Below are 26,769 nucleotides of genomic sequence, written 5' to 3'. Positions count from 1 at the left end.
CCCTGGACGCAGCGTGATGACTCCACCCTGGACGCTCCGTGATGACTCCACCCTGGACGCTCCGTGATGACTCCACCCTTGACGCTCCGTGATGACTCCACCCTGGACGCGGCGTGATGACTCCACCCTGGGCGCAGCGTGATGACTCCACCCTGGACGCAGCGTGATGACTCCACCCTGGACGCTCCGTGATGACTCCACCCTGGACGCAGCGTGATGACTCCACCCTGGACGCAGCGTGATGACTCTACCCTGGACGCAGCGTGATGACTCCACCCTGGACGCAGCGTGATGACTCCACCCTGGACGCAGCGTGATGACTCCACCCTGGACGCAGCGTGATGACTCCACCCTGGACGCTCCGTGATGACTCCACCCTGGACGCAGCGTGATGACTCCACCCTGGACGCAGCGTGATGACTCCACCCTGGACGCTCCGTGATGACTCCACCCTAGACGCAGCGTGATGACTTCACCCTGGACGCAGCGTGATGACTCCACCCTGGACGCAGCGTGATGACTCCACCCTGGACGCGGCGTGATGACTCCACCCTGGACGCAGCGTGATGACTCCACCCTGGACGCAGCGTGATGACTTCCACCCTGGACGCAGCGTGATGACTCCACCCTGGGCGCAGCGTGATGACTCCACCCTGGACGCAGCGTGATGACTCCATCCTGGGCGCAGCGTGATGACTCCACCCTGGACGCGGCGTGATGACTCCACCCTGGACGCGGCGTGATGACTCCACCCTGGACGCTCCGTGATGATTCCACCCTGGACGCAGCTTGATGACTCCACCCTGGACGCAGCGTGATGACTCCACCCTGGACGCTCCGTGATGACTCCACCCTGGACGCAGCGTGATGACTCCACCCTGGACGCGGCGTGATGACTCCACCCTGGACGCAGCGTGATGACTCCACCCTGGACGCTCCGTGATGACTCCACCCTGGACGCAGCGTGATGACTCCACCCTGGACGCGGCGTGATGACTCCACCCTGGACGCAGCGTGATGACTCCACCCTGGACGCTCCGTGATGACTCCACCCTGGACGCAGCGTGATGACTCCACCCTGGACGCAGCGTGATGACTCCACCCTGGACGCGGCGTGATGACTCCACCCTGGGCGCAGCGTGATGACTCCACCCTGGGCGCAGCGTGATGACTCCACCCTGGACGCAGCGTGATGACTCCACCCTGGACGCAGCGTGATGACTCCACCCTGGACGCAGCGTGATGACTCCACCCTGGACGCTCCGTGATGACTCCACCCTGGACGCAGCGTGATGACTCTATATTTCCTCAGATGAGGACATAAAGTTAGTGAAGGACAATTTGAAGGAAGTGATGATCCATGATATGATGACGTGTATTGTTGGTAGTTGTTCATAAGGAATGTGGTGCAGGAAGCCAGTAAGACTTGCTCAGAACATCATCATCATTGTTGAAGATCACATTGCTAAACCTTTGGTTGCTGAGGAAGAGACACGATTTAAGGATCAGGAAAACGGTTTAAACGACATATCCGTCATTGGCTTGTTGGGATAACGAGAAATGAGAGAGAGAGAGAGAGAGAGAGAGAGAGAGAGAGAGAGAGAGAGAGAGAGAGAGAGAGAGAGAGAGAGTATCCGGCACTTTTTGATTTAGAAATGAAATATGAGAAAGTTGACAGAGAAGGGATCTGGTAAGGAATTATTATGTAAATGTTTGGGTAAAGATACGACCATCATCGTACGCTTTATTGTTTGTTATAGCTATATGATCACCGTGTTACCACCTTTGGACACGATCAGTTGGCCTTTCACCTGACTGTTAAAACTACGGTCAAAGGTCATGCCCTGCCAGCCAAGGGTCATGCTGTCCTGCTGAAGAGTTTGTACAGTGAGGGAGGAGCCGTGTGAGGATGTTGCTCTGATGACAAGACCACATCCCTGGCCTGCGTCATCATGGTGCTGGGACGGACGACCAGCACACCACGATCACTGTGTCATCCACCATCACCACAACCGCCCACCTCCAACACAACACAACAACTTTCTCTTTCTTGATTTATCATCTTTTCTGTCATCAAAATGTCCGAGGAGACCAACACACTTGTCTTTACCGAGAGCTTACGTTCTCTTCAGTATTTCGCTTACTTTTTCTTAATGATTTTTTTTCATACAATTTGCCATTTCCCGCATTGGCGAAGTAGCGCTAAGAACAGAGGACAGAGCCTTTGAGGGAATACCCTCACTTGGCCCCCTTCTCTGCTCCCCTTTTGGAAAATTAAAAAAAAAAAAAAAGAGAGAAGGATTTCCAGCCCCCCGCTCCTTCCCCCTTTTAGTCGCGAATGTAGTCGACTCTGGGGAAAAACGAGCGTTTACGTGTCAGGTAAAAACTTGTTTGTCTTTCACCAGATAGTAACCAGCACCCACCCCGTCTTGACACGTACGTGTTTAGGTGGTATAGTCTCTCTCTCTCTCTCTCTCTCTCTCTCTCTCTCTCTCTCTCTCTCTCTCTCTCTCTCTCTCTCTCTCTCTCTCGGGGTGGGTGGAGATGATCCCATCATGAGTGGCTGGTGATGACCTGCTGGCTGGATGATGGAGAGGCAGCACCCACCATCGCAGTACAGGCGACCCAATCACCCACGTTCGCTTGCCCATTATGGCCTTCACTTCCGCTCTAGATAAGCGACAGCGACCGTGTGTCACGTGAAGTACTTGATTCGGAAAGTTAGCGGATATGATGATGAACTAGTTTAAACTGCAGAGAGAGAGGAAGGAAAGTTGATGGAGTAATGAACTTTTTGAGCTGCGATACACCGGTGGCTGGCGATATGCACCTTGAGGGTGGGTGAGTGGTGGTGGTGAGGGCCTGATTCCTGGTCAGTGGTGGTGGTGAGGGCCTGATTCCTGGTCAGTGGTGGTGGTGAGGGCCTGATTCCTGGTCAGTGGTGGTGGTGAGGGCCTGATTCCTGGTCAGTGGTGGTGGTGAGGGCCTGATTCCTGGTCAGTGGTGGTGGTGAGGGCTTGATTCCTGGTCAGTGGTGGTGGTGAGGGCCTGATTCCTGGTCAGTGGTGGTGGTGAGGGCTTGATTCCTGGTCAGTGGTGGTGGTGAGGGCCTGATTCCTGGTCAGTGGTGGTGATGAGGGCCTGATTCCTGGTCAGTGGTGGTGATGAGGGCCTGATTCCTGGTCAGTGGTGGTGATGAGGGCCTGATTCCTGGTCAGTGGTGGTGGAGGGGTGACCAGGCAGTATAGGACGAGCAGACTGCAACACATGAGACATTCTATATACTGACAAACTTTACTGGAAAAATTGAAAATAAAGCTTTTTGATTTGATTAATATCAACGACTACTCTATAGAAGGACTTCCTATTCAGCTGTCGAGAAAGACAAGAATAAAGTAGACATACGTTTGTGTGACATGGTCATTCAGGTGGTGGATTATTTAGTATGTGACATGGTCATTCAGGTGGTGGATTATTTAGTATGTGACATGGTCATTCAGGTGGTGGATTATTTAGTATTTGACATGGTCATTCAGGTGGTGGATTATTTAGTATGTGACATGGTCATTCAGGTGGTGGATTATTTAGTATGTGACATGGTCATTCAGGTGGTGGATTATTTAGTATGTGACATGGTCATTCAGGTGATGGATTATTTAGTATGTGACATGGTCATTCAGGTGGTGGATTATTTAGTATGTGACATGGTCATTCAGGTGGTGGATTATTTAGTATGTGACATGGTCATTCAGGTGGTGGATTATTTAGTATGTGACATGGTCATTCAGGTGGTGGATTATTTAGTATGTGACATGGTCATTCAGGTGGTGGATTATTTAGTACTCAATATCGTAGAAAGACTTTTTTATGTTAACTAAGATATCACGGCTAATTGAGGCCGTAATCAGTGCCATCTCATTAACGCTACGTACATACATATACTCTGGCCGGAGAAAGATACCCATTTTATCGACCAGCCCCTATGTGTGGATGAACAGCTGGGTCAACTGTGGACCGACTGCTGCAATCAGGATTCGAACCTATGCGCTTGAGCCTGGGCGGCCCGTGAATGCGTCACGGTCAGGAAGTGTAACAACACAAGTCATGTTATCGTCTGCTGTAAGAAGCGTGAGGAAAGTGTTGACGATATTTGACGGTTGCATCTTGTTGTATGACTGGCTTGTAGCAAATTTTGGCCCATGTTTCTGTGTCATTCCCTCTGGTATCTGTGCTGGCCACTACTGCTCTATATTAATGGAAAAGATTACCATGATTTATGTTATGGAATCTGTTTACTCATATGATAACTTTATTAGATCTTTGAGTCGGTATTCTTTCAGGATAATGGAAGTTTTTAGGCGTATATAATTTTAGATGTTTTTCTAGAGTTTGCTCCTGAGAAACTGAACTTGAGTTTTCTTGTTCTTTTGTATTGTCTCAGGTTTCTCTTGTGTCTGATCAAAGAGTATGAGCAGGTGTTCATTATGAAACGTGTTCCAAATGTGTAAAGATCAAGTATTTTCATTCGTTTTTTTATAGTTTACATTTCCAGGTATGAAACCCAATTTTGCTCTATTATTTGTAGCACAAAACCTTTGATTTACATGTCATTACCCATTATCACCCAAGGTCCGTAGGCGGTAATGGTTAACTAAACATTTTATGTTAATAATTATATTTCCTTGACACTTTGCATTGCACTACCTACATTGAAGTCCATGTACCATGTATCTGTGCATGACATCAAATTGTCCTAATCTTTCGATCATTGAACTGTGTTCCTTGGAGGTGTGTTTCCTAATTTCTTGTCTTCGGCAGCATTTGTGGTTTACTGATGCTTGCTCTCCACATTAATGATGTACCAAACTAAAAGAATTCGGCGACAAAATGAGAGTTGTGGTGCCAAGCTTGTCAGGATGAGGAAGGCTTATGCTTCACCGTTTCATAACGTCATTTTTAAGCCTAATTGTCCGATGACTCACTTGTATTGTACGGGGAGGCAGGTTGACACTGGCCTCTCATCCCTGGAAGACTCTACATTCTGTATGATGTCCACATGTGTCATATCCTCATATATTTTACTCCAGTCCTGCATCCCCGCAATCCTCCTCACGTGATCTCATTCAGTGACTTAGGAGTGAGTGAACGTATCACTGAGCAGTCTTGTGTGCTGTCAAACTTTATTGAAAGCTTTTTGGATAACAACATGTGGTTGAGAGAGCAGAAGAGGGTGTGTTGAAATGGTTTGTTCACATGGAGAGAATGAGTGAGAAAAGATTGACAAGAGGATACATGTGCCAGAGGTGGAGGGAAGAAGGAGAAGCGGGAGACCAAATTGGAGGTGGAAGGATGGAGTGAAAAAGATTTTGAGTGATCGGGCCCTTAACATACAGAAGGGTGAAAGGCGTGCAAGGGATAGAGTGAATTGGAACGATTTGGTATTCCGGGGTCGACGTGTTATCAGTGGACTGAACCAAGGCATGTGAAACGTCTGGGGTAAACCATGGAAGGGTGTGTGGGGCTGGATGTGGATAGGGAGCTGTGGTTTCGGTGCATTACACATGACAGCTAGAGACTGAGTGTGAACGAATGTGGCCTTCTTTTATTTTTTTGTCTGTTTTCCTGGCGCTACCTCGCTGAGGCGAGGGGTAGCGATGCTGTTTCCTTTGGGGCGGGTGGTGCCGGGAATGGATGAAGGCAAGTAAGTGTGAATATGTACATGTGTATATATCTCTGTGTGTGTATGTATGTGGTGATATGTATATGTTTGTATATTTACATGTTTGGGCGTTTATGTACATATATATATATATATATATATATATATATATATATATATATATATATATATATATATATATATATATATATGTATATGAGTGGATCGGCCTTTCTTCGTCTGTTTCCTGGCGCTACCTCGCTGACACGGAAAACGATGATCAAGTATAATATATATATATATATATATATATATATATATATATATATAGAGAGAGAGAGAGAGAGAGAGAGAGAGAGAGAGAGAGGGAATTTTTTTATATACTATTCGCCAATTCCCGCGTTAGCGAGGTAGCGTTAAGAACAGAGGTCCGAGCCTTTGAGGTAATAACCTCACTTGGCCCCCTTCTCTGTTCCTTATTTTGGAAAACTAAAAACGAGAGACGGTTGGCTTCCCAGAAGTATTATCAGTGATCATTATGTACATATACCAGCCAGGTAGAGTGTGTGATCATTATGTACATATACCAGCCAGGTAGTGTGTGTGTGGTGGTGGGCGGCAGGTGTTGTGGTGTAGCGGCGACGTGGGTTAGTACCGGCCGGGCCGGGTGGGAACTCCTCAACTTTCACTAGGTGCTTCTGTGCTAGTGCACAGCCGCTCCTCCTCCCACCTAGGAGCCACTTGGGGTTATGCAGGTTATTGCCAGGTGTGCGTCTCTTCCTGACCAGACATGTATCCAGCTCCGCCAATGTAACTGCCTGAACACGTCCAATTATGTTTGTATGTAATGACATTTATAATTGACGGGTTATCGAACTGACTGCACCCAGAACCTGAACATATATAGAGAAAATACGGTGTAGACGGTGAAGCTATGTGAGTGGAGCGAGAGAGAGAGAGAGAGAGAGAGAGAGAGAGAGAGAGAGAGAGAGAGAGAGAGAGAGAGAGAGAGAGAGAGAGAGATTGTGTGTAGCACAATCTTTACTCAAATATTAAGGAGGTTGTTTACTGGTTGATTATGACCTTTTTGGCTGGGAAGGAGCTGTTGGTGTTGTTTGGATGAGATGGCTCAGTTTGTGGTGTCGAACTTCAACTCGGGAACGAGGGATCTTATATGACATGGTGATGTTGGTCCAGTACCTTCTTTCTGGACTGTTAAGATGGGTGGGTGGGTTAGGATGGGATCTTAGATGACGTGATGAAGGTCCAGTACCTTCTTTCTGGACTGTTAAGATGAGTGGGTGGGTTAGGATGGGAGGATGGGAGCTTTTCTTGATACCTAACCTAACCTACACGATCTTACATGCCCTGTTCTGCATCTTTCCTTACAACGGTTAATGTCTTGTGTATACGGACCAAGACCAGGTACACCAGAGCTTGTGTATACGGACCATGCCAGGTACACCAGAGCTTGTGTATACGGACCAAGACCAGGTACACCAGAGCTTGTGTATACGGACCAAGACCAGGTACACCAGAGCTTGTGTATACGGACCAAGACCAGGTACACCAGAGCTTGTGCAGACTGAAGGTTGTGTGCATGTTCTTGAAGTCAGGCGGAGGGAGGTGTACACGTCACGTGTGTCAACGTTCATGACACATTTGTTGTTGATGATGATAGTAGTGACGTAACGTGTTCCTCCCACCTTAATGTGTTGTCCACTGCTACTCAACAGCTTGATGGGCTGAACATTCTGGAGGAGGCTGGACCTAGTGAGACAATTAGGTTGGGGTGGGTGGAAGCCTCTCACATTAAAGGAGTCCACATTTTCCTATTACTGGAAGTATAGCATTGATCTACAAGCGCATTTAGAAAAGATCCACGTTAAACACCTGGAATCCTTTTTAAAAAGTGATCATGGGGAACTCATTTTCCACCTCTTACCATATTAAGGAAAAATGGTGACTTTTACAGAGAAGGAAGCCCTGGGCAAGATTCTGCAGATGAATTTGTTTCATCTGTATTTACAAGTGAAGATATAGCTCATGTCTCGCATCCAGTTGCACTGGTAAGACGGGTGCCAAACTTTTTGCACGATATTGCCATATATATGTTGAAGATATACATCACTGCCAAGTGGAACAAAAGCAAATAAAACTACAGGACCAGATAAGTTGCATCTGATGACAATAAAAGGAGCGGCAGATGGGATACATGATCAGTGTTACATGTTGCGGCAAATGTTCCACGGAAATGAGAATCGTCGTTGTAACACCTGCAACAGAAATGAAGGTAGAAATCACTGCCAGGAAATTATTGTGCCGTTAGCTTAACGTCTGGAAACCGTTAACTATGTTTAGGAATGTAACAGCAGAACCGCGACGCTGGCCACAATAACTCTCGTGTCTGACTGATATCTGATCATCGTAGAGTTAACATCTAGAAAGAAAGTAAGAATTTTTGTCATTTATTTAGATTTTCATAAAGTATTCCATAAAGTTCCAGATCAACAAATGGTTGTGATGTGGTACAGATGGGTTGTAGGTCGATGAAAGGACGTGGATGAAGTGTTGACACATCATTAATCATTGCGTTGACAAAACACATTGGTTGGTGACACGAGCCATAACTCAAGATGGAAAGGTATGATAGAAGGAAGCTTAACTAAACAGGCGACTTAGCTTGTTACAAGTAAAGCAGGCCATAGTGGTACGTTCCTCCATACCGCCAGGAACAGGCAAGAAAAGGCTGCAGTTGCTCACATCATTCACTAGCTGTCATGTGCAATGCAGGGAAACCACAGACCTTTATTATTTTGTTTCTAGCAGGGTCGTGTGCGTGTTGTGTGTGTGATCGGATGACCTGATCCACACTGACAAGGACTACTTTCACCTGACAAGAGAGGCACGTGCCGCTCCGGCCAAGGTTGTAATACTTGTGAAAAGTTACGGGTAATGTTGAGCACGGTGACGTAATGTTACTGTGGTGTCATGGGAGGCTAGTATGTGCAGCGTAACGTTGTTCACTTGCTACGAGGAAGATTAAGACCCTTGAGCACACTGGGTGTCACCACGAACCTTGCTTGTGTGCGATTACTTAGTGTTGCACTAGACCGTCAAGGGTGGGGGGGTGTTTGAGGTTAGGTTAGGTTCACATTTCGTTGATTACTGTTATCTCCAACCTTCCCACTCATGATTTTAGTCTGCACATACACATATGACCTCCGTCAACCATCATGACTATATAGTCAGCCTAAAATAAGTATCCCCTTTACCCGTCACAGCCTTCGAACCTGTGCCAATATTGGCCCATTCCCTCAGCGTTGGTTGGGCCAGCCCACTTGTTCTAATGCATTACGGCCACGCCTCAGCAACAATTGCAACCCATCTATAAAGTGGACCCTTCCAACTGTTGTCCAACTGTCTTAGGTAGTCAGGTTCATCATGTTGTTCTCGTAGCTCAGTACATGACTGAAACTGTTGGGTTCAGATTGGTTTCACTCCCAAAATTTGAGCTGATTTACTTAACTGGTCTAGTGACGTCTGGTATGTTTCAATGTTTCATTCGCAGATTTTCGCCTGCCAGTTGGTCTTATTTCATGTGTATGAATTGCGATTCAGATATTTTAACAGTATTCTATCTCTCATGAATGTAGGAAACTATGCATTGGTCGCCAGATCTCACAAGTTACGGAATGGCTCGGTCACGAATTACACACTTTTTCTTGTCACCTTTGTCTTCAGATTACAGATTTCGTTTGCACTTCTTAGATTGATTTTACATGCATTTTTTTTTTTATTCTGTACTCAAACTTTTTCTGGGGTAAGCTATCGTTATCAGCACTGAAAACTTACATGTGATGGGCAACTCTGCCTTAGTTGCACTGTCATGCAGGTTCTTCCTCGCTGAACCAGGTTTCTGTATGTCTGTCCACATATTCCTCAAAACTGTTCCTCTCTCGCCAAACTTGTACGCTTGTACACATGGTTGGGGCCATGAGCACAACCCTGCAGTTATGGCCCTCACAAAAGTAGGCCCTGAACCATCCCGTGGTGAACAACCTTGGAAGCATTACACTATCCATGGCCTTCTGCTTCATGTCCTAACCTGACTCAGATATGGGAGGTGGAGGAAAGGGAAATTCTGCTCAGCACCACCATTGACGGAGGAGCAGCCTGAGGTTGGTCGTATGTTATGACATTACACGAGTCGTTTTGTTTATCTTGTGCAAACAATATTCTTCTTGAACGAAACTGTGGAAATGATGCCAGCTGACTGAAGCATCAGCATTGATGAAACCAGATAGAAGCTGCTCTAGATCAGAGACGAGCCAGACACGTCATAATTGACACACGAAAAATTCTTAAGGTCAGATGGTCAGTCAACACAAAAGGCGTTTCCCGGCATGACTGTCATGGATAACTGTATGACAGTCCAGTTTACCTGTTATATTTCGTGAACATTTTTTATTTCGTGAACATGAACACCGGTCGTTAATTCTTTCTTCGATTATCTAAACTGTTGCAATTTTTGATATATTTCCAAGGGTATTAGATTTACTTGAAAACTTCAGGGCTATTTTTGATGCTGCATACGAATCTGGGGTTGAAATATTGTTTTAGGGTTATTGAAACCTATAATTCATCATTACAGTAGTGAAAGACAAAGTTTTTGGGGCTAGAAAATATCCATATCCCTAGACGCCATGAAAATCAGTCGTCTCTCTGATCATCAGTATGGCTTCCCAAAGGCGAGATCCGCTGGTGACAATGTTTCCTGTCTTACTAATGTTTGGTCATCATCCCGGAAAGATTTTGATAGAGTGCAGCATCGGGGTCTGACCTCTATGCTCTCATCTTTGGCTTCCCTCCGTCAGTTTGCTCCTTCATACCTAGCTTCCTCCCCGGCCAGTCTATCACTGTGGTTGTTCATGAATCGGCCTCCCACCCTTTCCTCCACCAACAGCAGTGTCCTTCAAGGTTCTTTCCTGTTCCATACACTTTTTCTTCTGTTTTTTCAACGATTTCCTCTCCTCCACAAAGTATCAGATGCTCTCATATCCTGACGACTCAACACTGCATTCATCCACATCCTTCAGTTCTGCTCCTCATTCGGTCTGCATCTCGTCTTGACACAGCTTGCTCAATAAACTTAATCTTGGACAGGATATCTCTGTGGAGTAGACTAAATCTAGTTAGGTTTAATGCCTCCAAGACCCAGATTCCTCCCATCTCTCTATCGAAAACTCCTCACGGTTCGGTAAGTCCACCTCTTGACTCAATGAACATATTTGGTATTACTGTAACACCCACTCTTTCTTGGAAACTCCACATCACAAGAGTATCTAAGTCTGCCTCTACGGAACTGGGTGTCCTGTTTAGATGTCGAAGCTTCTTTTCTTCTGAACAGTGATTCCGTTTATACGAAGGATTGATTCGTCCTTGTATTAAGTACTGCTCTCACATCTGGGGTTGTTCTAGCTCAGCATCCTTGCCTGACGGAGTCCGACTTATAAACTGTCCCAGACTAATTTCCAAACTTGACGCTCTTGCCCTACGCCTCAATGTTGGTTCACTTTCCTTCTTCTGTAGGTCTTACTTTGATTTTTGCTCACGAGAGGTGGCTGCTTGTGTGCCCCCACCACAAGGTAGACCAGGCAATACTCGGCAAGCTGCTGCGTCACATGATTACTGTGTGGCCATCGGCAACTCAAGGGTGGGCCGTTTTGCTAACTGCTTCTTTCCGTACACGTCGAAGCTTTGGAACTCTCTATCTAGTCGTGTCTTTCCCAGTAACTATGACCTGGCATATTTTGTAAGACAGGTTTTTCACTTTCTTCAAAATTCATAAATACTTTCCTCACTTCAAAATTCGTAAATACTTTCCCTCGTCTTTTCTTTTTCCTTTTGATTATTCTCTGTATATTTCAATGAAGGCCCGGCCGTGATGTGGACTTTTGTCCGTGACTGGATCCTTCAGTATAAAAAGGAAATACAGATAATTGAATAACCTATGGTTGGCCATGCCTCAGCAGATTCACTCAATGAATCAATACTTTGCTGTTTTTCACAGTCACAACTTGTTATTCTTATCTTTATTTCCGTAGTGTTGTTTTTGCATGTGATACTTTTATTCTAATTGTTTTCCCAAGATCCACTTCTAGAGTCGGTTTTTGAGTCTTGAGAGTTCATGATAGCAGATTAAGTCACAGCTGTTAGTACAGGAATCCAAACACTTCGTGATCATAAACTCTAATCATCACTTTCTCTTGATGAATAGATTTATGTGTGAATCATCACCCTTACCTTTTGCCATTACTTTATAGGGAGTAAATGCTTTTCTTAATGACCCAACTGGATTCTTTTACAAAACTAGAGAATAAGTGACCGTTGTAGCGGCCAGAAGTTTTTCCGAATTAAAGCAATTATTTCTGTACTATTGATGTTCAGTTAGAACTACCGTGACCAATATACTATGCTAAATGTTACATAAAGTGGCGAAGAGGATGAAACCGCTTGAAATTGGTGTGGACAACCTAGGTTGATCTGATTCATCTTCATTTTGGTGTGCTGGGAATGCCCCTACACCACATGACAAAACAAGAGGTTTATGTGTATCATAATGTACCAAAACTCATTAGACAATAAGATCTGCCTTGCTTTCTTAAAGGTTTTTGTCGAAGATGTAAGGCATGTTTACAAGTAGGAAGAGAAGAAAGTGATTGGTTCTCAGTGAATGTCATTTTGCGGCTGGGGTGCGTGATGTCTCCATGGTTGTTTAATTTGTTTATGGATGGGGTTGTTAGGGAGATGAATGCAAGAGTTTTGGAGAGAGGGGCAAGTATGCAGTCCGTTATGGATGAGAGAGCTTGGGAAGTGAGTCAGTTGGTGTTCGCTGATGATACATCGCTGATGGCTGATTCGGGTGAGAAACTGCAGTAGCTGGTGACTGAGTTTGGTAAGTGTGTGAAAGAAGAAAGCTGAGAGTAGATGTGAATAAGAGCAAAGTTATTAGGTACAGTAGGGTTGAAGGACAAGTCAGCTGGGAGGTAAGTTTGAACTGAAAAAAAAAAACTGGAGGAAGTGAAGTGTTTTAGATATCTGGGAGTGGATTTGGCTGCGGATGGAACCATAGAGGCGGAAGTGAGTCACAGGGTGGGGGAGGGGGCGAAAGTTCTGGGAGCGTTGGAAAATGTGTGGAAGTCGAGAACATTATCTCGGAAAGAAAGAATGGGTATGTTTGAAGGAATAGTGGTTCCAACAATGTTATATGTTTGCGAAGCATGACCAAATAATTTCAAAACACCCTCTTCTGCTCTCTCAACCACACTCTTTTTATTATCACACATCTTTCTTACCCTTTCAATACTTACTCGATCAAACCACCTCACACTACATATTGTCCTCAAACATCTCATTTCCAGCACATCCACCCTCCTGCGCACAACTCTATCTTTAGCCCACGCCTCGCAACCATACAACATTGTTGGAACTACTATTCCTACAAACATACCCATTTTTGTTTTCCAAGATAATGTACTCGACTTCCAAACATTCTTTAAGGCTCCCAGAATTTACGCCCCCTCCCCCACCCTATGATTCACTTCCGCTTCCATGCTTCCATCCGCTGCCAAATCCACTCCCAGATATCTAAAACACTTCACTTCCTCCAGTTTTTCTCCATTCAAACTTACCTCCCATTTGACTTGACCCTCAACCCTACTGTACCTAATAACCTTGCTCTTATTCACATTTACTCTCAACTTTCTTCTTTCTTACACTTTACCAAACTCAGTCACCAGCTTCTGCAGTTTCTCACATGAATCAGCCACCATCGCTGTATCATCAGCAAACAACAACTGACTCACTTCCCAAGCTCTCTCATCCACAACAGACTGCATACTTGCCCCTCTTTCCAAAACTCTTGCATTCACCTCCCTAACAACCCCATCCATAAACAAATTAAACAACCATGGGGACATCACACACCCCTGCCGCAAACCTACATTCACTGAGAACCAATCACTTTCCTCTCTTCCTACACGTACACATGCCTTACATCCTCGATAAAAACTTTTCACTGCTTCTGACACCTTGTTTCCCACACCATATATTCTTAATACCTTCCACAGAGCATCTCTATCAACTCTATCATATGCCTTCTCCAGATCCATAAATGCTACATACAAATCCATTTGCTTTTCTAAGTATTTCTCACATACATTCTTCAAAGCAAACACCTGATCCACACATCCTCTACCACTTCTGAAACCACACTGATTTTCCCCAATCTGATGCTCTGTACATGCCTTCACCCTCTCAATCAATACCCTCCCATATAATTTACCAGGAATACTCAACAAACTTATACCTCTGTAATTTGAGCACTCACACTTATCCCCTTTGCCTTTGTACAATGGCACTATGCACGCATTCCGCCAATCCTCAGGCACCTCACCATGAGTCATACATACATTAAATAACCTTACCAACCAGTCAACAATACAGTCACCCCCTTTTTTAATAGATTCCACTGCAATACCATCCAAACCTGCTGCCTTGCCGGCTTTCATCTTCCGCAAAGCTTTTACTACCTCTCCTCTGTTTACCAAATCATTTTCCCTAACCCTCTCACTTTGCACACCACCTCGACCAAAACACCCTATATCTGCCACTCTATCATCAAACACATTCAACAAACCTTCAAAATACTCACTCCATCTCCTTCTCACATCACCACTTCTTGTTATCACCTCCCCATTTGCGCCCATCACTGAAGTTCCCATTTGCTCCCTTGTCTTACGCACTTTATTTACCTCCTTCCAGAACATATTTTTATTCTCCCTAAAATTTAATGATACTCTCTCACCCCAACTCTCATTTGCCCTCTTTTTCACCTCTTGCACCTTTCTCTTGACCTCCTGTCACTTTCTTTTATACATCTCCCACTCAATTGCATTTTTTCCCTGCAAAAATCGTCCAAATGCCTCTCTCTTCTCTTTCACTAATAATCTTACTTCACCCCACCACTCACTACCCTTTCTAATCAACCCACCTCCCACGCTTCTCATGCCACAAGCATCTTTTGCGCACTCCATCACTGATTCCCTAAATACATCCCATTCCTCCCCCACTCCCCTTACTTCCATTGTTCTCACCTTTTTCCATTCTGTACTCAGTCTCTCCTGGTACTTCCTCACACAAGTCTCCTTCCCAAGCCCACTTACTCTCACCACCCTCTTCACCCTAACATTCACTCCTCTTTTCTGAAAACCCATACAAATCTTCACCTTAGCCTCCACAAGATAATGATCAGACATCCCTCCAGTTGCACCTCTCAGCACATTAACATCCAAAAGTCTCTCTTTCGCGCGCCTGTCAATTAACACGTAATCCAATAACGATCTCTGGCCATCTCTCCTATTTACATACGTATACTTATGTATATCTCGCTTTTTAAACCAGGTATTCCCAATCACCAGTCCTTTTTCAGCACATAAATCTACAAACTCTTCACCATTTCCATTTACAACACTGAACACCCCATGTATACCAATTATTCCCTCAACTGCCACATTACTCCCCTTTGCATTCAAATCACCCATCACTATAACCCGGTCTTGTGCATCAAAACCACTAACACACTCATTCAGCTGCTCCCAAAACACTTGCCTCTCATGATCTTTCTTCTCATGCCCAGGTGCATATGCACCAATAATCACCCATCTCTCTCCATCAACTTTCAGTTTTACCCATATTAATCGAGAATTTACTTTCTTACATTCTATCACATACTCCCACAACTCCTGTTTCAGGAGTACTGCTACTCCTTCCCTTGCTCTTGTCCTCTCACTAACCCCTGACTTTACTCCCAAGACATTCCCAAACCACTCTTCCCCTTTACCCTTGAGCTTCGTTTCACTCAGAGCCAAAACATCCAGGTTCCTTCCCTCAAACATACTACCTATCTCTCCTTTTTTCACATCTTGTTTACATCCACATACATTTAGACACCCCAATCTGAGTCTACGAGGAGGATGAGCACTCACCGCTTGACTCCTTCTGTTTCCCATTTTTTTTTTTTTTTAGAAAGTCAAAATACAAGGAGGGGGGGATTTCTGGCCCCCCGCTCCCGTCCCCTCTAATATATATATATATATATATATATATATATATATATATATATATATATATATATATATATATATATATATATATATATATATATATATGCCTTCTCCAGATCCATAAATGCTACATAAAAATCCATTTGCTTTTCTAAGTATTTCTCACATACATTCTTCAAAGCAAACACCTGATCCACACATCCTCTACCACTTCTGAAACCACACTGCTCTTACCCAATCTGATGCTCTGTACATGCCTTCACCCTCTCAATCAATACCCTCCCATATAACTTACCAGGAATACTCAACAAACTTATACCTCTGTGATTTGAGCACTCACTCTTATCCCCTTTGCCTTTGTACAATGGCACCATGCACGCATTCCGCCAATCCTCAGGCACCTCACCATGAGTCATACATACATTAAATAACCTTACCAACCAGTCAATAATACAGTCACCCCCTTTTTTAATAAATTCCACTGCAATACCATCCAAACCTGCTGCCTTGCCAGCTTTCATCTTCTGCAAAGCTTTTACTACCTCTTCTCTGTTTACCAAATCATTTTCCCTAACCCTCTCACTTTGCACACCACCTCGAACAAAACACCCTATATCTGCCACTCTATCATCAAACACATTCAACAAACCTTCAAAATACTCACTCCATCTTCTCACATCACCACTACTTGTTATCACCTCCCCATTTGCGCCCTTCACTGAAGTTCCCATTTGCTCCCTTGTCTTACGCACTTTATTTACCTCCTTCCAGAACATCTTTTTTTTTTTTTTTTTTTTTTTTTTTTTTTGTCGCTGTCTCCCGCGTTTGCGAGGTAGCGCAAGGAAACAGACGAAAGAAATGGCCCAAACCCCCCCCATACACATGTACATACACACGTCCACACACGCAAATATACATACCTACACAGCTTTCCATGGTTTACCCCGGACGCTTCACATGCCTTGATTCAATCCACTGACAGCACGTCAACCCCTGTATACCACATCGCTCCAATTCACTCTATTCCTTGCCCTCCTTTCACCCTCCTGCATGTTCAGGCCTCGATCACACAAAATCCCTTTCACTCCATCTTTCCACCTCCAATTTGGTCTCCCTCTTCTCCTCGTTCCCTCCACCTCCGACACATATATCCTCTTGGTCAATCTTTCCTCACTCATTCTCTCCATGTGCCCAAACCATTTCAAAACACCCTCTTCTGCTCTCTCAACCACGCTCTTTTTATTTCCACACATCTCTCTTACCCTTACGTTACTTACTCGATCAAACCACCTCACACCACACATTGTCCTCAAACATCTCATTTCCAGCACATCCATCCTCCTGCGCACAACTCTATCCATAGCCCACGCCTCGCAACCATACAACATTGTTGGAACTACTATTCCTTCAAACATACCCATTTTTGCTTTCCGAGATAATGTTCTCGACTTCCACACATTTTTCAAGGCTCCCAAAATTTTCGCCCCCTCCCCCACCCTATGATCCACTTCCGCTTCCATGGTTCCATCCGCTGACAGATCCACTCCCAGATATCTAAAACACTTCACTTCCTCCAGTTTTTCTCCATTCAAACTCACCTCCCAATTGACTTGACCCTCAACCCTACTGTACCTAATAACCTTGCTCTTATTCACATTTACTCTTAACTTTCTTCTTCCACACACTTTACCAAACTCCGTCACCAGCTTCTGCAGTTTCTCACATGAATCCGCCACCAGCGCTGTATCATCAGCGAACAACAACTGACTCACTTCCCAAGCTCTCTCATCCCCAACAGACTTCATACTTGCCCCTCTTTCCAAGACTCTTGCATTTACCTCCCTAACAACCCCATCCATAAACAAATTAAACAACCATGGAGACATCACACACCCCTGCCGCAAACCTACATTCACTGAGAACCAATCACTTTCCTCTCTTCCTACACGTACACATGCCTTTTATTCTCCCTAAAATTTAATGATACTCTCTCACCCCAACTCTCATTTGCCCTCTTTTTCACCTCTTGCACCTTTCTCTTGACCTCCTGTCTCTTTCTTTTATACATCTCCCACTCAGTTGCATTTTTCCCCTGCAAAAATCGTCCAAATGCCTCTCTCTTCTCTTTCACTAATAATCTTACTTCTTCATCCCACCACTCACTACCCTTTCTAATCAACCCACCTCCCACTCTTCTCATGCCACAAGCATTGATAGAGTTGATAGAGATGCTCTGTGGAAGGTATTAAGAATATATGGTGTGGGAGGCAAGTTGTTAGAAGCAGTGAAAAGTTTTTATCGAGGATGTAAGGCATGTGTACGTGTAGGAAGAGAGGAAAGTGATTGGTTCTCAGTGAATGTAGGTTTGCGGCAGGGGTGTGTGATGTCTCCATGGTTGTTTAATTTGTTTATGGATGGGGTTGTTAGGGAGGTGAATGCAAGAGTTTTGGAAAGAGGGGCAAGTATGAAGTATGTTGGGGATGAGAGAGCTTGGGAAGTGAGTCAGTTGTTGTTCGCTGATGATACAGCGCTGGTGGCTGATTCATGTGAGAAACTGCAGAAGCTGGTGATTGAGTTTGGTAAAGTGTGTGAAAGAAGAAAGTTAAGAGTAAATGTGAATAAGAGCAAGGTTATTAGGTACACTAGGGTTGAGGGTCAAGTCAATTGGGAGGTAAGTTTGAATGGAGAAAAACTGGAGGAAGTAAAGTGTTTTAGATATCTGGGAGTGGATCTGGCAGCGGATGGAACCATGGAAGCGGAAGTGGATCATAGGGTGGGGGAGGGGGCGAAAATCCTGGGAGCCTTGAAGAATGTGTGCAAGTCGAGAACATTATCTCGGAAAGCAAAAATGGGTATGTTTGAAGGAATAGTGGTTCCAACAATGTTGTATGGTTGCGAGGCGTGGGCTATGGATAGAGTGCGCAGGAGGATGGATGTGCTGGAAATGAGATGTTTGAGGACAATGTGTGGTGTGAGGTGGTTTGATCGAGTAAGTAACGTAAGGGTGAGAGAGATGTGTGGAAATGAAAAGAGCGTGGTTGAGAGAGCAGAAGAGGGTGTTTTGAAATGGTCTGGGCACATGGAGAGAATGAGTGAGGAAAGATTGACCAAGAGGATATATGTTTCGGAGGTGGAGGGAAGGAGGAGAAGTGGGAGACCAAACTGGAGGTGGAAAGATGGAGTGAAAAAGATTTTGTGTGATCGGGGCCTGAACATGCAGGAGGGTGAAAGGAGGGCAAGGAATAGAGTAAATTGGATCGATGTGGTATACCGGGGTTGACGTGCTTTTAGTGGATTGAATCAGGGCATGTGAAGCGTCTGGGGTAAGCCATGGAAAGCTGTGTAGGTATGTATATTTGCGTGTGTGGACGTATGTATATACATGTGTAAGGGGGTGGGTTGGGCCATTTCTTTCGTCTGTTTCCTTGCGCTACCTCGCAAACGCGGGAGACAGCGACAAAGCAAAAAAAAAAAAAAAAATATATATATATATATATATATATATATATATATATATATATATATATATATATATATATATATATATATACACACACACACACACACACACACTATTAGTTTCAAATATAGGGAACGGGGAGGAGGAAAGGATGTTATAATATAATAGGGAATGAATGCGTCTCCGTGGCCCAATTGGGTTCTGTTTACTAAACTAGAGAACAAGCGACCGTTGTAGCTACCGTAAATGTTTAATTGGAACTAGACCAAAATACTGTACTAAATATTACACTTTTGTAATATCATAGGTTTTTTTATCACATCTATATTCTCTGAATATATAATTTAAATCATTGTGTTTTGAGGTATACTTTCTTACTTCATATTATATTGTCGTTGATGCATTTTGTGGTATGTCTCTCCCGGGTGTAGTGCAAAAGATCCGTAACTTCCTAGAATGATGACAAACAGCAGTCATACTCAGTATTTTCAAAATAAAGGCAGGAGTCTGGTGTCTCTTATAGCTGACTCAAACATACCGTATAGATGACTAGGTGTCATGTGCTTTTACTGAAGACAAGGAAAGGGTTAATGTGATATTTTCTTCCTATTCCCAGAATGACTGGTGCAGTGTTATGGGTGTTGGTGGGTGTGATGGGTGTGGGCGTACGTGGGCTGGAGAATGGACTGGCCCGAACCCCTCCCATGGGCTGGTTAGCCTGGCAGCGTTTCAGGTGCAACACTGACTGTGTTAATGATCCCCACAACTGCATCAGGTATGTTTATGTTTGTTTGCAGTACAGACTAGGAAAAAAATTCCATGAATTCATTAGAAGTTAGTTAAAGAGCAGCCAGTCCAGCTAAAGGATTTAGAGAGAATTGTAGAGGATGATTTAAGGATAGGTGAAGTACTGAATAACGTGTTCAAATTTTTTTTGTCAGTGGAAGACACTATAGCCTCAGCACCTGTGAGATAGAATGAGGTGGGGGTATTAGAAAACATGGAGATCTCTATAAAAGACTTAACAGAATACTTATAGGGCTTGACTTGTACGAGGCTCATGGTCCTGAAAAATTTCACCGAGTATGCGCAAGATGTAATTACCTGTTTTAATTGTATGGGGAGGTAGTTTTACATTTATGGAGACCCATCTCTAACATTCTCTGCTGTCATTGTCCCTCTTAAATTTATGTGTGCTGTTAGCAGTAACTCTATCATATGCCTTCTCCAGATCCATAAATGCTACATACAAATCCATTTGCTTTTCTAAGTATTTCTCACATACATTTTTCAAAGCAAACACCTGATCCACACATCCTCTACCACTTCTGAAACCACACTGCTCTTCCCCAATCTGATGCTCTGTACCTGCCTTCACCCTCTCAATCAATACCCTCCCATATAATTTCCCAGGAATACTCAACAAACTTATACCTCTGTAATTTGAGCGCTCATTCTTATCCCCTTTGCCTTTGTACACTGGACTATGCAAGCATTCCGCCAGTCCCTGCAATACCATCCATACCTGCTGCCTTGCCGGCTTTCATCTTCCACAAAGCTTTTACTACCTCTTCTTTGTTTACCAAATCATTCTCCCTAACCCTCTCACTTTGCACACCACCTCGACCAAAACACCCTATATCTGCCACTCTATCATCAAACACATTCAACAAACCTTCAAAATACTCACTCCATCTCCACACATCACCATTACTTGTTATCACCTCCCCATTACCCCCCTTCACTGATGTTCCAATTTGTTCCCTTGTCTTACGCACTTTATTTACCTCCTTCCAAAACATCTTTTTATTCTCCCTAGAATTTAATGATACTCTCTCACCCCAACTCTTATTTGCCCTCTTTCTTGCCTCTTGCACCTTTCTCTTGACCTCCTGCCTCTTTCTTTTATACATCTCCCAGTCATTTACTTCTTCATTCCACCTCTCACTACCCTTTCTAATCTGCCCACCTCCCACACTTCTCATGCCACAAGCATCTTTTGCACAAGCCATCACTGCTTCCCTAAATACATCCCATTCCTCCCCCACTCCCCTTACGTCCTTTGTTCTCACCTTTTTCCATTCTGTACACAGTCTCTCCTGGTACGTCCTCACACAAGTCTCCTTCCCAAGCTCACTTACTCTCACCACTCTCTTTACCCCAACATTCTCTCTTCTTTTCTGAAAACCTCTACAAATCTTCACCTTCACCTCCAAAAGATAATGATCAGACATCCCTCCAGTTGCACCTCAGCACATTAACATCCAAAAGTCTCTCTTTCACGCGCCTATCAATTAACACATAATCCAATAACGCTCTCTGGCCATCTCTCCTACTTACATATGTATACTTATGTATATCTCTCTTTTTAAACCAGTTATTCCCAATCATGAGTCCTTTTTCAGCACATAAATCTACAAGCTCTTCACCATTTCCATTTACAACTCTGAACACCCCATGTACACCAAATATTCCCACAACTGCCACATTACTCACCTTTGCATTCAAATCACCCATCACTGTAACCCGGTCTCGTGCATCAAACCAACTAACACACTCACTCTGCTGCTCCCAAAACACTTGCCTCATGATCTTTCTTCTCATGCCCAGTTGCATATGCACCAATAATCACCCATCTCTCTCCATCCACTTTCAGTTTTACCCATATCAATCTAGAGTTTACTTTCTTACACCCCTTCACATACTCCCACAACTCCTGTTTCAGGAGTAGTGCTACTCCTTCCCTTGCTCTTGTTCTCTCACTAACCCCTGACTTTACTCCCAAGACATTCCCAAACCACTCTTCCCCTTTACCCTTGAGCTTTGTTTCACTCAGAGCCAAAACATCCAGGTTCCTTTCCTCAAACACACTACCTGTCTTTCCTTTTTTCTCATCTTGGTTACACCCACACACATTTGGATACCCCAATCTGAGCCTTCGAGGAGGATGAGCATTCCCCGTGTGACTCCTTCTGTATCCCCATTTAGAAAGTTAAAATACAAGGAGGGGGAGGGTTTCTAGCCCCCCGCTCCCATTCCCTTTAGTCACCTTTTACGACTCAGACCCAAAACATCCAGGTTCCTTTCCTCAAACACACTACCTGTCTTTCCTTTTTTCTCATCTTGGTTACATCCACACACATTTGGACACCCCAATCTGAGCCTTCGAGGAGGATGAGCATTCCCCGTGTGACTCCTTCTGTATCCCCATTTAGAAAGTTAAAATACAAGGAGGGGGAGGGTTTCTAGCCCCCCGCTCCCATTCCCTTTAGTCACCTTTTACGACTCAGAGCCAAAACATCCAGGTTCCTTTCCTCAAACACACTACCTGTCTTTCCTTTTTTCTCATCTTGCTTACATCCACACACATTTGGACACCCCAATCTGAGCCTTTGAGGAGGATGAGCACTCCCCATGTGACTCCTTCTGTTTCCCCATTTAGAAAGTTAAAATACAAGGAGGGGGAGGGTTTCTTGCCCCCCGCTCCCATTCCCTTTATTCACCTTTAACGACATGTGAGGAATGCGTGGGAAGCATTTTCTCCCATATATATATAATATATATATATATATATATATATATATATATATATATATGAGAAGAAAGATCATGAGAGGCAAGTGTTTTGGGAGCAGCTGAATGAGTGTGTTAGTGGTTTTGATGCAAGAGACCGGGTTATAGTGATGGGTGATTTGAATGCAAAGGTGAGTAATGTGGCAGTTGAGGGAATAATTGGTATACATGGGGTGTTCAGTGTTGTAAATGGAAATGGTGAAGAGCTTGTAGATTTATGTGCTGAAAAAGGACTGGTGATTGGGAATACCTGTTTAAAAAGCGAGATATACATAAGTATACGTATGTAAGTAGGAGAGATCACCAGAGAGTGTTATTGGATTACGTGTTAATTGACAGGCGCGCGAAAGAGAGACTTTTGGATGTTAATGTGCTGAGAGGTGCAACTGGAGGGATGTCTGATCATTATCTTGTGGAGGCTAAGATGAAGATTTGTATGGGTTTTCAGAAAAGAAGAGTGAATGTTGGGGTGAAGAGGGTGGTGAGAGTAAGTGAGCTTGGGAAGGAGACTTGTGTGAGGAAGTACCAGGAGAGACTGAGTACAGAATGGAAAAAGGTGAGAACTATGGAAGTAAGGGGAGTGGGGGAGGAATGGGATGTATTTAGGGAATCAGTGATGGAGTGCGCAAAAGATGCTTGTGGCATGAGAAGCGTGGGAGGTGGGTTGATTAGAAAGGGTAGTGAGTGGTGGGATGAAGAAGTAAGATTATTAGTGAAAGAGAAGAGAGAGGCATTTGGACGATTTTTGCAGGGAAAAAATGCAATTGAGTGGGAGATGTATAAAAGAAAGAGACAGGAGGTCAAGAGAAAGGTGCAAGAGGTGAAAAAGAGGGCAAATGAGAGTTGGGGTGAGAGAGTATCATTAAATTTTAGGGAGAATAAAAAGATGTTCTGGAAGGAGGTAAATAAAGTGCGTAAGACAAGGGAGCAAATGGGAACTTCAGTGAAGGGCGCAAATGGGGAGGTGATAACAAGTAGTGGTGATGTGAGAAGGAGATGGAGTGAGTATTTTGAAGGTTTGTTGAATGTGTTTGATGATAGAGTGGCAGATATAGGGTGTTTTGATCGAGGTGGTGTGCAAAGTGAGAGGGTTAGGGAAAATGATTTGGTAAACAGAGAAGAGGTAGTAAAAGCTTTGCGGAAGATGAAAGCCGGCAAGGCAGCAGGTTTGGATGGTATTGCAGTGGAATTTATAAAAAAAAGGGGGTGACTGTATTATTGACTGGTTGGTAAGGTTATTTAATGTATGTATGACTCATGGTGAGGTCCTTGAGGATTGGCGGAATGCGTGCATAGTGCCATTGTACAAAGGCAAAGGGGATAAGAGTGAGTGCTCAGATTACAGAGGTATAAGTTTGTTGAGTATTCCTGGTAAATTATATGGGAGGGTATTGATTGAGAGGGTGAAGGCATGTACAGAGCATCAGATTGGGTAAGAGCAGTGTGGTTTCAGAAGTGGTAGAGGATGTGTGGATCAGGTGTTTGCTTTGAAGAATGTATGTGAGAAATACTTAGAAAAGCAAATGGATTTGTATGTAGCATTTATGGATCTGGAGAAGGCATATGATAGAGTTGATAGAGATGCTCTATGGAAGGTATTAAGAATATATGGTGTGGGAGGCAAGTTGCTAGGAGCAGTGAAAAGTTTTTATCAAGGATGTAAGGCATATGTATGAGTAGGAAGAGAGGAAAGTGATTTGTTCCCAGTGAATGTCAGTTTGCGGCAGGGGTGTGTGATGTCTCCATGGTTGTTTAATTTGTTTATGGATGGGGTTGTTAGGGAGGTGAATGCAAGAGTTTTGGAGAGAGGGGCAAGTATGAAGTCTGTTGGGGATGAGAGAGCTTGGGAAGTGAGTCAGTTGTTGTTCGCTGATGATACAGCTCTGGTGGCTGATTCGTGTGAGAAACTGCAGAAGCTGGTGACGGAGTTTTGTAAAGTGTGTAAAAGAAGAAAGCTGAGAGTAAATGTGAATAAGAGCAAGGTTATTAGGTACAGTAGGGTTGAGGGTCAAGTCAATTGAGAGGTAAGTTTGAATGGAGAAAAACTGGAGGAAGTGAAGCGTTATAGATATCTGGGAGTGGGTTTGGCAGTGGATGAAACCATGGAAGCGGAAGTGAGTCACAGGGTGGGGGAGGGGGCAAAACTTCTGGGAGCATTGAGAAATGTGTGGAAGGTGAGAACATTATCTCAGAAAGCCAAAATGGGTATGTTTGAAGAAATAGTGTTTTCAACAATGTTATATGGTTGTGAGGCATGAGCTATAGATAGGGTTGTGCGGAGGAGTGTGGATGTGCTAGAAATGAGATGTTTGAGGACAATATGTGGTGTGAGGTGGTTTGGTCTAGTATGCAATGGAAGGTTAAGAGAGATGTGTGGTAATAAAGTGTTTTTGAGAGAGCAGAAGAGGGTATGTTGAAATGGTTTGGACACATGGAGAGAATGAGTGAGGAAAGATTGACAAAGAGGATATATGCATCAGAGGTGGAAGGAACAAGGATAAGCGAGAGACCAAATTGGAGGTGGAAGGATGGAGTGAAAAAGATTTTGAGCGATCGGGGATACAGGAGAGTGAATTGCATGCAAGGAATAGAATGAATTGGAATGATGTGGTATACTGGGGTCAACATGCTGTCAATGGATTGAACCCGGGCTTGTGAAGAGTCTGGGGCAAACCATGGTAAGGTCTGTGGGGCCTGGATGTGGAAAGGAAGCTGTGGTTTCGGTGCATTACACATGACAGCTTGAGAGTGAGTGAGAATGAATGTGGCCTTTTTGTCTTTTCCTGGCACTACCTTGCTGGAGGAGGGGGGGATGGATGCTGTTTCTTGTGTGGCGAGGTGGCGATGGGAATGGATGAAGGCTGCTACCTCGCTGATGTGGGAAACAGCGATTAAGTGTAATAAAGAAAATTTTTATTGATCATAAGATATTACTGAAGGAATTAAGTGGAAAGGATATAAAGAAATACTTTTATAGTCTCAGATTAGTTGAAGAATGGAACAAACTTTGAGATAAAGTTGAATGAAGATAGCTTACAAAAATTTAAGAATTTGTTTGGTAGTGAAGAAAGTTTGAGAGAAGGGGCACATGAGATTAGTACTCTTTTGCCTTATTGTACAAGTAGGTAATTACAAAAAGGTAATTATACACACACATTATCACAAAGACTTAATTTCCACCCAATTTTCTTTTATGACAGCGAATCATTGTTCATGCAAATGGCAGACATCATAGTGAATCAAGGGTACCAGGAGCTTGGATATGACATCATTTCTCTGGATGATTGTTGGCTAGCCAGGAACCGTGATTCCCATGGCAGGCTCCAGGCTGATCCTCACCGCTTCCCATCAGGGATTGCTGCCCTCTCTGATTATGTATGTATCTTGAGTAAGAAGACCAGGGTTTGTGATGTTTGACTTTTAGGATAATGGCAGGTGCAAATGAATCAGCTACTAAGTGTTTTCACTGTGAATTACTTTTGTGTTTATGTGTAGGTTCATCTTATATAGACAGTTTATACTGTCTATACCGTACTGTGTGCTAGAGTAGTAGACTTATAAGCCATATACTCATATGATAATACTGTGTACATTTTACTTACTTTATTTTTTTATACTTGTTTGCTTTTTCTTGCATTAACAAGGTAGCACCAGGAACAGAGGAAGATGGTCTTCCATCCATTCTCTAGCCTTCATATGCACCTCGAAACCACAGACCCATATCTACAACTAGGCCATAGAAACGTTTCCATAATTTCCCCTAACTGCATCACATGCCCTGGTTCAGCATGTCATCATGACAGCATGTCATCCCATCTGTACCTCATCATTCCAATTCATTCTATTCTGTTCATGGTCCAGCATGTTCTGGCACCAATCACTCAAAATCTTTTTTGCTCCATCTTTCCATTTTCAGTTTGGTCTACCCCTTCTTGTCCACTCCACTTCTG

The 26,769-nt window shown here is 43.9% G+C and overlaps 1 protein-coding gene across 10 annotated transcripts in view; it reads left to right on the top strand.

The window, feature by feature from the left end:
- The window catches only part of LOC139745672 (alpha-N-acetylgalactosaminidase-like), a 98,309-nt gene that overhangs the window by 15,997 nt on the left and 55,543 nt on the right, over nucleotides 1–26,769 (top strand). For 5 of the 10 annotated variants that reach the window (XM_071656064.1, XM_071656071.1, XM_071656062.1 and 2 more), the window contains 2 exons: nucleotides 19,863–20,021; nucleotides 26,020–26,194. In XM_071656064.1, the coding sequence (XP_071512165.1) occupies nucleotides 19,864–20,021; nucleotides 26,020–26,194 (333 nt within the window). In that variant the 5' untranslated portion in view covers nucleotide 19,863. Of the gene's footprint in view, nucleotides 1–19,460; nucleotides 19,611–19,673; nucleotides 19,746–19,862; nucleotides 20,022–26,019; nucleotides 26,195–26,769 lie in introns of those variants that run through there. The other 5 variants (XM_071656066.1, XM_071656072.1, XM_071656067.1 and 2 more) reach the window with 5 other exon arrangements.

Source organism: Panulirus ornatus, chromosome 62 (genome assembly GCF_036320965.1).
Source record: "Panulirus ornatus isolate Po-2019 chromosome 62, ASM3632096v1, whole genome shotgun sequence".
Lineage (NCBI taxonomy): Eukaryota > Metazoa > Arthropoda > Malacostraca > Decapoda > Palinuridae > Panulirus > Panulirus ornatus.
This window is presented reverse-complemented; position numbering and strand designations above follow the sequence as displayed.